The sequence below is a fragment of the Colias eurytheme genome, chromosome 6 (assembly GCF_061535395.1).
Source record: "Colias eurytheme isolate Ceu_HAF_F1 chromosome 6, ilColEury1 Martin Lab GWU primary, whole genome shotgun sequence".
Lineage (NCBI taxonomy): Eukaryota > Metazoa > Arthropoda > Insecta > Lepidoptera > Pieridae > Colias > Colias eurytheme.
The window spans coordinates 8,643,394-8,659,229 of record NC_142985.1 but is presented as its reverse complement, the minus strand read 5'-3'; the positions used below and the strand labels follow the sequence as shown (position 1 = coordinate 8,659,229).

Here is a 15,836-nt window from a genome sequence, read left to right as displayed (position 1 = left end):
AACGAACAACGAACAACGAACAACGAACAACGAACAACGATCAACGAACACCGAACACCGAACACCGAACACCGAACACCGAACACCGAACACCGAACACCGAACACCGAACACCGAACACCGAACACCGAACACCGAACACCGAACACCGAACACCGAACACCGAACACCGAACACCGAACACCGAACACCGAACACCGAACACCGAACACCGAACAACGAACAACGAACAACGAACAACGATCAACGAACACCGAACACCGAACACCGAACACCGAACACCGAACACCGAACACCGAACACCGAACACCGAACACCGAACACCGAACACCGAACAACGAACAACGAACAACGAACAACGATCAACGAACACCGAACACCGAACACCGAACAACGAACAACACCGAACAACGAACAACGAACAACGAACAACGAACAACGAACAACGAACAACGAACAACGAACAACGAACAACGAACAACGAACAACGAACAACGAACAACGATCAACGAACACCGAACACCGAACACCGAACACCGAACACCGAACACCGAACACCGAACACCGAACACCGAACACCGAACACCGAACACCGAACACCGAACACCGAACACCGAACAACGAACAACGAACAACGAACAACGAACAACGAACAACGAACAACGAACAACGAACAACGAACAACGAACAACGAACAACGAACAACGAACAACGAACAACGAACAACGAACAACGAACAACGAACAACGAACAACGAACAACGAACAACGAACAACGAACAACGAACAACGAACAACGAACAACGAACAACGAACAACGAACAACGAACAACGAACAACGAACAACGAACAACGATCAACGAACACCGAACACCGAACACCGAACACCGAACACCGAACACCGAACACCGAACACCGAACACCGAACACCGAACACCGAACACCGAACACCGAACACCGAACACCGAACACCGAACACCGAACACCGAACACCGAACACCGAACACCGAACACCGAACACCGAACACCGAACACCGAACACCGAACACCGAACACCGAACAACGAACAACGAACAACGAACAACGAACAACGAACAACGAACAACGAACAACGAACAACGAACAACGAACAACGAACAACGAACAACGAACAACGAACAACGAACAACGAACAACGAACAACGAACAACGAACAACGAACAACGAACAACGAACAACGAACAACGAACACCGAACAACGAACACCGAACAACGAACAACGAGCAACGAGCAACGAACAATGAACAACAAATCGATATCTGCGGTTTTGTAACGATAACATTCAAATCAAATGCAATAGGAAATACCATTGCAAGATAGTACATGAAGTAAGGCAACTAGAAAATGTGCGTCACAGACTATCAAAAGAACCCTTACCCCTCTTTTATGTAGACCTGGAACCAAAACCAAACAATAAGGATATATTCAAACTGAAATTCTTAAACCACATGAAAATATCTTTTGAACCACCATATAAAAAAAGAGAAATCCTGCAGTGCAAAGATTTGGACACTCAAAATATCATTGTTATCGACCAATGACCATGAGAAATAAAGCGTGTTCTATTATTATTAGGGATAAACGGATAACGGGAAATGACTTTGTTTAATACTATGTAGTGATAATGTTAAAATGTACTATGTAGTGATAATGTAAACACTGACTTGCCTTTCATATTTTTATTTTTTATGCTTTACCTCTATATTGATCATAATTTTCAGCGTAGTCGTATTTCCACCTAAGCATATCCTTTTCAAGATATGTATAGAATATGTATTGTGATTTGTGAATAATAGGATTTAAGTATACTCTAAAAATAAAGTTATTAAGTCTGGTAAAGTAACATTGAATCTACTATTCGTCAAGCTGAAGAGTTGGCTGGTTTGTTTGGTTGACCACGCTCGCGCTAGTCTCAGTGCACTACGGGCTCGATTGGAAAAAATCTTCTAGTATTAGATAGCCCATATATCGAAGAAGGCTGGACTATACAGGGTTACTTGTAAAACACCAGCAACCTCGCAGGACAAAATAGCTAACATCATTTTGTTCTACGACTTTTGGCATAACACAATAAATTATTTTTAAATGATTTTTTAAGCTTTTATTGTACCTACTCTCTTAACATTTGTAAGTCTATGTTCTAATAAGTAACCCTGTATATTTATGTATAATAGGAGCGGAGCAATGCGGGTAAAACCGCGGGTATAGCTAGTTTTAAAAATGTCAGCATGACGGCAGTTCTACGAATGACTTTATTATCTAGGTGGATATTTCGATAGGTAGGTAGTTGTTTGTGTCTCTAGGTGTAAAGGTAAAGTGTATATATGCATATTAGATGCAAATATTTGTAAGAGATAATAAAATCAAACAGATTAACAAAATGTTGATTGCAGATTATCGAGAATTTTCGTCCTAGCATGCTTTTATTGCATTCGCAAAGTTGCTCAATCTTGCGGTATGCGTTTAATTTAATGTCGTGAATTGTTTGGAAGTTGGAGGTTTGTCGAATCTTGAATGCATACAGAGTACACAGGCTTCACAGTTGTATGTGAGAGGAGGACGCAGAGTTGTGGTTCCGCTAGTGTTCAGCAAAACTTAGGCAGACGCACGCGCCGAGACCGTATAATACACGCTACCGAGTACACCGTGTAATTGCGTTCCGTTTTATAATTTAAATAAAAAACGCCAATATATTTTAGCTGATTATTTTGTGTTTTTTTATATTTATAAATTTTATGCTAACAATGCTTGGGTGTTTTGTGAAGTGATTTATTATTTTTTATAATAAGTAATTGGAAAATAAAACTGTTTTGCAGCGGTGAGTAGGTACTCAAATACTATGTTGTAGAGACACAAATTATCAAAACAATTCGTAAGGTTATAATGTTTAACTTAACTTTTGTTAAATTTTTTGTGATAAAATAAAACAAACAGTTCTCCATTGTTCTATACAAATCAGATATTTTTTAATCGTAAATGACTTATTTCTTAGAAGAGTTTTATGGTTTTTATCAATGAAATAAAAAAGAGAGATAATTTTAGGAATTTCTGATCGTGCTAAATTGTTTTATTGACCTCTAAACGTGAAAGTATTAAGATTTTAGCCTGCTTTCCTATTGTCGTATAGTTTGGCTTTTTGGTTTTGAATGAATATTAGTCAATTATTTACTACAACACATAAGGATTAACATATAAACATTACATACATATTTAACAGTGAAAAATGAGTGTATCTTATGTATGCGATAAGTATGCATAACTCGTATTTTATGACCACATAGAGTCATGGCTTAACCAGATTTTAAGTAGTCTCTCCTTTCACTATATTTCCGTTTATTATGACTTTCAAATACCAAAGAAAATAAAAACACTGTTTGTGTAATTATATTAATAATATGTTTTATGTCAATAATTAAACATAGAGCTAATATTACTATATATTTTATTTGTACATATAGGGTACCTCTTCACCTTGTTCTTAAAAGAACCCAGTTCACGGAATTGATACAATAAACAAATGCTAACATAAAATAAAAAATAGCTCAGTAGAAATGTGTGCTATTCAGTAATATTTGTTTTATTTATGAGATATCATAAATTAAATATACAATCTACCTTCTGTGAAGAATGAGAGACGAGATTGCGAAATGTCGAGAGGTATTTAAAATTGTAAGAATTTTTATCATTATTGCATCTATAACAATTCTTTACCAGTGGAAAATTCTATTTAGATATGTTTATTCATAATGCATATGTGATTGCATGTTGGGTAACAGGGTAGAGCCCATGTATGAAACTTATATTTTGGGATTATAGTAATAATGAATAGGTAATTAATTTTCAGGATATTTATATAACTGACATATTAGATATGGCTAACTATAAACTATTGAAAATACATATAATTATTTATATAGGGAAGCGAACCAATCATACAATGTGGGATGAGAACCGTTGAATTAGGTTTGACTCTACATTATATAATCTTATATATAAAAATGAATCGCAAAATGTGTTGGTAAGCGCATAACTCGAGAACGGGTGAACCGATTTCGATAATTCTTTTTTTATTATATTCCTTGAAGTACGAGGATGGTTTTTATGTAGAGAAAACGTAAATATGTACCACGGGCGAAGCCGGGGCGGACCGCTAGTTTTTTATATTTTTGACTAGCGCGTGCGCGCGCCGGCTTAACCTGTGGTACATCTTATATATAAAAATGAATCGCAAAATGTGTTGGTAAGCGCATAACTCGAGAACGGCTGAACCGATTTCGATAATTCTTTTTTTATTATATTCCTTGAAGTACGAGGATAGTTTTTATGTAGAGAAAATGTAAATATGTACCACGGGCGAAGCCGGGGCGAACTGCTAGTCTTATATATAAAAATGAATCGCAAAATTTGTTGGTAAGCGCATAACTCGAGAACGGCTGAACCGATTTCGATAATTCTTTTTTTATTATATTCCTTGAAGTACGAGGATGGTTCTTATGTAGAGAAAACGTAAACATGTACCACGGGCGAAGCCGGGGCGGACCGCTAGTATGCAATATAATGGTATAGCACTCAGGAATCACGTATCTATTCAATGTTGAAACAATTTTTGAAATTGGTATCGTAGATCCGGAGATTAGCGCGTACAATCAATAAAAAAATCCTTCTTTTTCATAGCTGTGCGCCGCGGTTTTACCCGCATTAATCAGCTTGTATTGATGATATATTAGGTATCGATGATATGATGGTGATCGTGTTGATGATAGCCTTAATCGATAACAGGCTACCTAATACTGAAATATTTTTTTTAAATCAGACTAGTAAGTAGTAAGATGAAATCAGCGAGTTCAAAGTCAAACTCAAACATTCATTTATTCAATTAGACTACTATTTAGTAGCATTTTCGAATCGTCATTACATAAGTACCTACATATATTTTTAGCATTTACCACCGATTCGGAAATCAGTATCTATGGAGAAGAACCGGCAAGAAACTCCATAGTTGCTCTTTTAAAATCATGTCAATATTACATAATATGTAACTTATATCTAACTACATAATATATCATAATATGCCAAAGAACTGTCCTGTGGTTTTTACGCGACAACCCTCCATGGGTTTTTATCGTCCATATATTCCTGAATACTGTAGTACGCTCTCTGAACTAGTACCTACATTTTTTATATAAGTTTTAAATTTAGAACTACTAAACTCTTTAATATTATGAGAAATTCTATTGTAAAAGCGTATACCTTGACCCATAAATGAATTTTTAACTTTAGCTAATTGGAAAAATGGCATTTCAATTCTATTTCTGTTCCTTGTGCCATAACAGTGTCTATCTCCTACTCTTGTGTGTAAGTCGGCGTTTTTGTGTACATGCAAAATATTATTAAATATATACTGTGATGGTACAGTAAGGATACCTGTATTCTTAAAGAGATCTCTTAGTGAGTCCCGAGCACGTAAATTATATGTATATAGAGCGAATGGCTCTTTTCTGTAACATAAATATAGTTTCTATATTATCTGCAGCCCTTTCCCACAGTAGAATTCCATGGGACATAATGCTATGAAAGTAGCTGAAATAAACCAATCTAGCCGTATCTTCATCGGTGAGATGCCTTATTTTTCGGGCTGCATATGCAGCTGAACTGAACTGTAGTTTCTCGTCCAATGTTAACCCTAGAAATACAGTAGACTCAGTAGGATGCAATTCCTCCCCGTTCAAGGTAATATCTCTGTTCAACTTTTTTATGTTAGGAAGTAAAAATTCAACACAAGTGGTTTTTTTGGTTCAAGTATAGATAGACATTAAGAAGGTACTACCTTAAACCTACAATGTAAATTATCGACATTGTGGATGTGATTTTACATTTAAAAATAAAATAAGAAATAGAAGTAGGAAACAATAAACGTCATTATTCACGTTCATCATCTTGTCTTTACGTAAGATCGGATTTTAAGGTCAAAACACGTTTAAAGTTCAAGCTTTTGCCTGTGTGAGAAAATGGTCTATATAAGAAATAATTAGATGAAACGTAAGGTGTACCATGTAACTAGGTACTTACTATTTTTTAAAGTGTTAAAATCTCCAAGATCTCATCGTTACTTACCATTAATTTATTTTATCCAGAAAACACTGATATATAGGTACCTACTTAAAAATGATTTCCTTTCGTTAAAAATATTTTCTTGCAGTTGCACAACAAAGTTATTATCTATTTTAACCATTACTTATGCACCATAATATTAAACATATCAACCATAATATTAACATATCAACAATGACGAGTCGAAGTTAAGGTACCCAGTGATTAAGTGTACCTAAACAGTACTTATTCTGGTTTAGCTTTGTATAAATAAAGGAACATTGTTTTGAAACTGCCATTGTATTCAGGTGGCGTTTCGTGAAAGAGCACAGACGTGTGTATGTTGCGCGTAGCTAGTATGATTAATAATTCCTTTGTAAAAGCCTATTCAAGTATCAAGTAGGTAATCAGGGTAACATAACACATGCATCACCTGAATACATAGTTTAATTGCAATATTAATTAAGTGATACAATAATAACAATTGCGATGGTTTCTAAACATAATCTTACCTGTATCATTGTAATTATCTACCTACCTAAAGACTATATTTGATTTGAGAGAACTGAGAAGGGAACTTAGTCTACGCTCTACCATGTGAAATAAGTTCGACTTATTACCGTCCCACATTTTGCCTATGGAACAAAATAATTTCTTGCATTTAGGTTCCGCCTAATTTCAAGCAAGAATAATATAATTAATTTAAGAAAACCAGATTAAGGTCGGTACCTACTCTAGTAGTAGCTGTACCTACTGTGAGTCAAAAACTAGTCTATATTTTATACCTTTAAAGTATTGCACGCCTCCTATGCGGATCGTTTCAGAGGTAGTGCTCTACTCTCGCCTTACAGAAATCAATAGTTTTTAAAATAAAAATGTTTAAATTTATTTTTTATCGCATTCGTAGAAGTAGAGTTCGAGTAAATCTAAATATTTTTTTAAATTGAATAACCGCTATGAGGCGTGCACTTTTGGATTTTCCAAAACTTTTTCGTATATTTATAATTCAATTTGAGCATTATCAGTATGATGTGATTTTTACCTAAAGGTTTTATTGACAAAATAATGGTATCAACTTTTATTTTCAGGAAGGACAAAATAATATACAATTTCCATGAATCAACTCCATACAAGAGAGGTCTCTCAATTAAAAGGACGAATGACGAATTTTCCAACATAATTTTTAAAGGAATAAACTGAAAACTAAATCAAAATGCAGATGATACGGTCATTCTTTAAAAGGATCCTCGATGATCTAAAGCAGAAGAAACTTCTACCTCTCAAGATATTGTGCTTTGTGCATGCTTCTAGTGAGTACCTAGACAATATTATTTGAAAGCTACTGTAGATTAGCCAATAACATTGCCATTTGCCACTCAACGTGTATTGTGCGTCTGTCAGTTGATTGCAAAATTGCAAAGCATCCATTATGCAACAATACGGAACCATTTAAAGATGTTATGTGATTTTTTATGGTTAACAGGCTAAATGCCTTTTTTTATAAATTCATCAAATTGAGATATTATTATATTATTGATACGAAAACAACAAGTGAATGATTCTATTTTGTGTATAGAATAACCAATTTATTAAGTTTTTTTTCTATTTTCAGCACACGTTGTCTTATATCCATATTTAACGATTCATATGAGAGAATTAGGCATAAGTGTAGAAGAAACAGCAGTTATGTCATCATTAACACCACTTTTTTTGATCATGATACCACCGCTTGCTGGATTATTTGCGGATAAAATTGGCAATTTTAGAGTAAGTAAAAACGGATAATAAGTTAAAATATCACAAAAGATGTTTTTGTGTAAGTATGTGTTTACAGAATTATCTAAAAAATAATATAATCTTTGAGGAAAAACACACATAGGATACGAGTTTTAAAACTGACGGATGAATTTGACCTCTGAATAGCTTAACTAGATTGTTTTTATTTATGAGAACGTAGGTGTGCGAATGTTTTTTTATTGTTCGTGTATCGTGATGTTAAATGCAGGTCGAAAAATTCAATTTAGCTTGTCATGTATGTTGCGGCTTGTTGGTATACCTAACATACATTGTAGTCGACGATAAAAGTCATATCTACGTCGTTTGAAGTTTCTTTACAGTAGGTATTAGGTACAAGCACGTATTTGTTACACTGTTCTTATTTGAGAAACAATAGTTTACTTATATCTAACTACTGTTTCAAATCTACTCCAGTTACCTATCTACTCCGGTAAATCTGGACAGGGTTAGAATTAATGAACAATGAATAACTGTACCTGAGTCCAATTTGGTCATTTTTATTAACGTTATGCTTGTTACAGGAAAATCGTACGACAATAAATTTCGTGCGTCACAAATGACAATAGGGATTGTTTGTAGCGGATGCTCACTGACATTTATATTGAGTAATTGGTATTATCACACGTAACGTACTCCTTATTGTATCGATATCACTGCCTATATGAAGGTCTGAGATGAGAATTTAAATAAATTATGCAACAATAAAATATAACAGCTGGGTAATGAGTTATTTAGTTTTTAATCGACGTTCTCAGGGAACGAAGAAGATTGTCAATTTGTAGATTATGTTTTGTTTTTATGTTCAGTTACTTGTTAACTTGTTAAGTTACAGCGGTCAGCGTTCACGATATTAACAGTAATCATGATTTATTAGACGATGTAATACAAAATTTTAATATCTCAGCACGCAATGGTGGACGTTGGCAATATTTTCACGAGACGATTTTACGGTCTCTGCGCTTAAATCGATGACTCTATTATTCAATGTCATTTTATTGCTGATGGACGTACAATTGAGAGTCAAATGTCGGTAGACTAGTTTCGCTAATAATTCCCTTAAACGTTACATCCTGTGGTTAAAAGTAATAACTAAAGTCCAAAAAATTGTTGACCATTCAAAATTTGACATTTTTTTTGCTTCATAATTCACATATCTTATGTAATAAGGTTGGACAAGATATTTTTAGTGGTATTTAGATGATAACGTATAATCCACATTATTGAAACCATGTGGTTTTATTCAAAGTTTTATTTGGAACAATTTGGGCAGGGATCTAAAAACCATAACACATTATTAATACTTAATTTTTTATTCCATATATTATAGTTATTATTGGCGCTAACATCAGTCTTGGGAGGTCTATCAGCATTGTTAATGCTGACTGTACCAGTAGGAAGATTGATGGTCACCTATCCACCTTCTGTAGAGCTTGTAGCGTCATGCAGCGGCCCAAACTTGCGACTTCAACATGTCAGTCAATATTCTTGCCAACCACTGCATCAGTATGCCCATGAAACTAATCTTACGTAAGTACTTGTCTTTTAATTGTTAATTGTAAAATATTTGCATTATCATCTAAAGTTAATTACAAATTATATTAATGTTATAGATGTAGTAAATATATTAGGTTAAGGTATAATAATCTTAATCTGATGCTTCAGAAAAAAAATCTTATAATTCTTTAGCTAAGAATTCATCATGTAGGATATTATCTATTTTTGATATTGTGTATTGCTATTTATTGATATTACCTATATACCTTCTAATATTATTCCATTATTTTTCCTTTATCTCCCTATATTTTTAACTTTATTTATTAATTGTTTATTTATTTAAGTTTATTTATTTTTCTGCCCTCTAGAGGCTTTGGCAGAATATCAGCGTCGGGGTTTTTCAATCCCGACATTCATGCTGAGCCAAGGCCTGTTTGTAGAACACTGTGCACATTAATTAATGTATCCGTTTCTTTTAATATACCGTGTGTTTTTGTTTCTGTTAATTGATTTTATGTTTTGTGTTTATATTATGTACCTATATTTTTTGTGTTCTATGAATAAACGAGTTATCTATCTATCTATCTATCTATTTATTGAGATAGTGTTTATAACGCAATAATACATACATTATTGGCAGGGTAGAGTCATGCGGATATATTTGCGAGTTACCAAACGCGTCAACTGAAGAAATGGATGCGGTACTTCGAAGTAATTTATACAATGTAAACTTACAGTCCCCGAAACAATCAACGAGACTTTATTACCAAAACATTTACAATTCATTGTCAAGAGATTCCAATCCAGTGAAAGACCAAACGAGAGTTCGAATATTGACTAACGATCCTTATTTTAATTCTACGATGAGAAAAGTTAGCGATAACAAGATATTTTTTCCCGTGCCTCAATTATATAAGATGGAATGTAAATACGAAGTCACGAATGCAACTTGTACTTTAGGAAAATCCGATTTATTACCTCAGACAGAAGCTGGTGCGGAATATGAATTTCGTGCGAGATTATCGCATGACGTAAAAACTGGAAATAATGAAGTTCATGAATATAAAGTTAGATCCATATTAAAAGAGAATGGAACCAAATATGGTGATGACTTTAATGGAGTTGATAGCATTACGTGCATTGATAAATTAAGCCAAGTAAGTGCTTCCTTTATTTTTATGCTTTACGACTTCACAACAAAATCAATATACAATAATTTTCCTTATTATCAATTAAGAGGCGTTCAATTACATAATAATATAATGTGATAGAATTATGAATACACTTTTTAAAGGCCAAGGTTGAATGCTTCGCCTTTCCATATGTAATTTTATCTTCTGCAGTATAGATGTTGCACATTATCAGCAATTATACTTTTAGAAATAGGGATATTAAATACTTTTATATTTTGTATTTGTACAAGATTTTTATTGAAAACTTAACATATGTATACATGCTGCTATTTTTAGGTACATTTTAAATATACATCTATTGTAAATATTCCTTAAAAACATGTTCCTTCATCCTGGGTTGGCCCATATCTAAGTTTAAAATTTGTGTAATAATTTTTTTGGGCACTTTATTCTGTTGACTTGTTCTTTTTCAAGGCCAATATTAGGTTGGGTCAGTTTAGCTATTATCAGTGTATGGTGTATGTGATGGTAATTTGTTTTTGTCTATAGTTTTTTTTACATAATTGTAAATACATATGTGGTTATAGAGTGTAGTTTACGTAGTAACTATTTGGATTCTGTGGTATGGTGCAAACCGCAAAACGTTATACATTCTGCCATAAAACTGCAAATGTGTATGTTTTCAGATAGAGAACGTGGATGATCTTTCAGTCTGGGTGCAAGTTAACTCTAAACGATTCTCAAAATGTTATTCTGCTTGCGCGGCGACCGCTCCAAGGACAAGCCTTTGCGAGAACAGTCAAGAGCAAGTTGAAATCGACCCAGCTCTAACATTTTGGACTTACATGGCTGTATGTAAAAATATACACGATAATTACATAAGCGCTTGCAGATCTTGAACTTAATCCAAACTCGTATTTGATTCAAAAACTACTAAATTAGTAAACATGCTGCGAGTTAATTTTAGATTCAATTAAATTGTAGCGTATATATTCGCAATTTGTTTACTGATTTCTGTAAGTAAAATCAAAATTTAAATGAGAAAATTAAATATTGCATATTAAATGATTTCTTAAAAATAGATGTGCATTAATGAATCATTTCTATTTTGAATGTTACAATATGTAATTGTATTAGTAAAACCTAGATACACTCGAGTCTCGACCCATTGCCTTCATTTCATATCGCTAGTTACCTTTCGTGGTCATATCGGATTCCTTCTAAAGCACACATGATTGATTTCTACAACCGCTTTATTTTATTTTTCGTGTTTTAGTATGTGATATCTTCCATTATGTGTTTGCTAATTTCTCTTGGTACCTAAATAAATTTTATATCAGTATGTACCTACTAAATTAAGTAATTACAATCAATAAAATGATTTTATTTGTTTGCTCTACTTCGAAATCTATAGTTAGGTACCTAATTTATTAAATTAATGAAAATTTGATAACATTGCTATGTTTACTAGATAAATTCAACATCGTATTGAAATAAACATAAATAAATGGAAACACAGCATTCAATAGTGATGAAGAGATTTAATATCTATGATTACATCTAGATCGTATACACTGAAAAGCTTCATCAACGAGATGAACTAGAATTGAAATTGGCTGTAAATATCGTATCTTTTGAATCTACATAGATATATATATATATCTTTGTAAATGATGTCTGACTGAATGTAGCAAACAACTAACAGGCGCTCTTTATTTCGTTACCTCTATATTTATAAACATAAAAGTTTATTTAACGATTAATTCAGGTTCGTGTATTCGTGGGCATCATTGGTGGTACTTCGTTCGCGATGTTCGAAGGCGCCGTGATCGCCATCATCAGGGAACAGAGCGCGGACTACGGGCTGCAGAAAGTCTACGGCAGTTTCGGTGGCATACTATCTTCACCCCTATCTGGATTGCTCATCGATTATGCTAGTAGAGGGAAAGGATACAGAGACTTTAGGTATTGCATAACTTTACAAAAGTGTTAGGAAATATTGCCTTGCAATGTCTATTATCAAATATGGTACTGGTAAAGCTTAGCTAAAGATGTTTCCCCAAACGTAAAGAAAAAAATTGTTAAATATGTGATTTTAACGTTATTTAAGTGCATGATAATATCTATATTCGTATATTCTATAATAAAAATAAAAAGTTCAGGTCAATGATACTCATTCTAAACATAAACAAAATTCCTCCTGCAGTGGATGAGTGTTTCACCTTTGATATTTATAAAACAACACTACCATGACACTACCTGAGTATGCTAATTTTATTTTTTAATATCGTACCTATGTTGATACGAGGAAGTTGATTCATAATATGAAACTTGTTCGTATCGGGACCTCGCTTCCAGGATATGTAAATCGGGTAGTTTTCATCTAAGTCGCAAATGCGAGGAGATGGGATTACCAATAGGCAAATGCGAAAGTATCGATCGATACAGAAAGGAAAAGAATTATTTTAAGTCTGGTCTGAACTTTGAATCGCAGATAAAAAAATTCTTTAATCCTTATTTTCAAGATTGCTACAATTACTCCTATTCAGCATCTTCCTACAAATTTAAAATCCATCCCATATTAGGTTAGAGAAAGTAAATTTTAGGTATACATATTTGTTTTGCTATTTGTATCGTAATCATATCTCCTTCATTGAGCATTAAATCAAACGTTTTTTTTATATTAAAAACCTTAATAATATTTGTACTTGCAGATTTCACATAATGTACCTAATCTTTATCTTGCAGACCGGCATTCTATCTGTATGCAGTACTGAAGGTCCTTTGCGGGGCTCTAATGCTGAGCCTCGACCTCGAGTTCAAGAAACCCGCCAAAACTCTCGTGAAAGATGTTATCACAGTGTTCAAGAGTTTCGAAATTCTTGCCCTTCTTATTGCGTGTGTTGTCATGGGTAAATATTATGTACTCTTCTCGCTATTAAGAAATATAAAAGTTTGTTCTTGGTAATTTGTGTTTAGGAGAAAACATAACCTATTATGAAAAACGACTCAGAAGTATTCTTTATTTTTAAGTTGTCTATTTTTAAGATAGATAAGACCTGCAACACATTTTCGTTCGCTTCAGATTTGAGTGATTCATATTTCAAACAACTTTTCATTTTCAAATAATATGTAGTGTAGAGTAATAATAAATCATTAGGCTAGTCTAGTCTCAACACGCATAATTTTCTGCGAATTTTCTTGTAATAGTTACTTGGAGGGCCATTTAAACTACGACATCTAATTAATTTAATTATTTGCCATGGTATCTTGTCTTGAAAGATTAGACGGTTAAATAAACTGCTAATTAATTTTATACTAGCTTCACTTGCGCTGTCATTAACATACAGTAAAAAAGTAACATTATTATTAGACATGCATATTTTTTTTAGTTAATGAAGAATTCATTTAATTTCTTAATACCACATTGTAAACTGAAACCTTAAAAGTTATTTTCAACCTTCTCCATCTTAAGTTTTCTCGATAAATGGGTATTATACTTATAGGGGCATTTGAAGTAAAAGTTCACAAAGGTTAAGGTGGTATCTACTTCTCTTTGTTTCATGAAAGATTAGAGACTAGTTACATACGTAATTCAGTTTTAGTTGTTATAATGTTTTAAGGGGATATAATTGATATCGAATTTTTATTGATATATATTTATATTGGATCAAAATTAATAAATTAAGTAGGCATGATGATTTAATTTTTTAATTCGTGTCTTTCAGGAACTGCATGGGGCTACTTAGAGAGTTTCCTATTTTGGTTCCTACAGGATTTGGGAGCTTCTCAGTCACTCATGGGGATCACAATCACTGTTGGCGGTGTGGCTGGATTGCCTTTACTCGTTCTCTCTGGCCCTATCATCAGTAAAATTGGACATTCCAATGTGCTTTTCATTGGTTTCGTCTTTTATGCAATCAGGCTTTTTGGTAAGTGATCAATATACATACTACATTAAGTATGTTCTCGTAATAGTAGTTAATAGTTTTGATATTTTTAGTCACTGCTCGTTTGCTGGTTTCTATTGTATAAAAAATTTTGCATTACTTTTGCACAATGGCCAAGCCAATACATAATCGCTAAGGTTAAATAGGGTTAAGCATAATTCTATATTTCCAGGGTACTCATTGATCTACAATCCGTGGCTGAGTTTAATATTCGAGGCCATGGAGTCGGTGACGTTGTCTCTGTCGTTCACGGCCGCTGTCACGTACGCGGCGCTGCTGTCGTCCACAACTACCGACACCTCCGTACAAGGGCTGCTCGGAGGGCTCTATTATGGTGTTGGTGCGTGACTGTTGGCCTCAATTATAGATTTAGTATATTGTTTTTGGGTATGCGATGTTCGTGAGTGTAAGGGAAATGTAGCGTTAATTTTAGAGGGACAATAGATAAGTATAAGTGGGATTCATTTGGGCAAATGGCAACTTTCGAAAAGATTTTCAGCAAAGCAACATCGTTTTCTTATACCTATTTAAAATGGTCCTAGTGTTATTTTAAAGAAAGATAGATAGATTTACTAAGTCCTAAACGCTTACTATCGCCAGGCCTGATTTTGTGTTGCATTGATATCTTAATACATAAGCGGCGTGGCGCTAGATCCCAAAAATCAATTCAAAATTATTATAAATTATGTATTTTAAAATTATTTAAATTACGGTCCACTAGAAATATATTACATCGATAAAATATTATAAGAATTCTTTCCCTTTGATAATCTTATTTTAAAATAATTAAAAAATGTGATTGAATTTTAATATACAGTTTGTTTATTAACAGGTAAAGGTGCAGGAAGCCTATCCGGTGGTTACTTGATGAAATACTTCGGCACAAGAACTACGTATCGACTTTTCGCCGGCGCGACACTCATAACGGGATGCATATACTTCCTCTTCAACAGGTTTTGCATAAGAAAGTTTGTAAAGGATCGAGAGAACAATGCTTGTAAAAAGGCCAACATGTTGGACGTAGAGGGCGTTGAAACGATACGCGGAGACAAAGTAAACACGACAGATGTCGTTAAAGACGCGTCGAAACTTAATGAAATGTCAAACTTGGACCGATTGAAGTTAGTCACGGATAGTACAGATGGCGGTAGTGACTCCGGTGTAGAAAACCCAGCATACACTGAACACGAAGGATCAGCCGTTGAAAACGTGAAACGAGAAGAGAGCAAAGAAAAAGTGTGAACTATAGATATATTTACATAGCATACATTTAAATCGCATGTAAGCTTTAAGTTATTGTTAAGAAGTTTATTTATAATAAATATTGTGAATAT

At 33.8% G+C, this 15,836-nt stretch overlaps 1 protein-coding gene across 4 annotated transcripts; it reads left to right on the top strand.

Moving 5' to 3' along the window:
* Positions 1-2,602: 2,602 nt before the first annotated feature.
* On the top strand, positions 2,603-15,833 carry LOC149907859 (uncharacterized). 4 transcript variants are annotated; one of them, XM_090102976.1, is made up of 11 exons: positions 2,603-2,856; positions 7,217-7,438; positions 7,741-7,895; positions 9,253-9,452; positions 10,060-10,576; positions 11,239-11,403; positions 12,321-12,517; positions 13,301-13,464; positions 14,281-14,484; positions 14,675-14,842; positions 15,335-15,833. In XM_090102976.1, exons 2-11 carry the CDS (start codon positions 7,342-7,344, stop codon positions 15,742-15,744), a joined length of 2,277 nt encoding a protein of 758 aa, XP_089959102.1. In that variant the 5' UTR covers positions 2,603-2,856; positions 7,217-7,341; the 3' UTR covers positions 15,745-15,833. The 4 variants fall into 4 exon arrangements, with proteins under 4 accessions (XP_089959102.1, XP_089959103.1, XP_089959104.1 ...); XM_090102977.1 differs by having other exon boundaries at positions 2,608-2,686; XM_090102978.1 differs by lacking the exon at positions 2,603-2,856 and adding an exon at positions 6,470-6,531.
* The last annotated feature ends 3 nt before the right edge of the window (positions 15,834-15,836 follow it).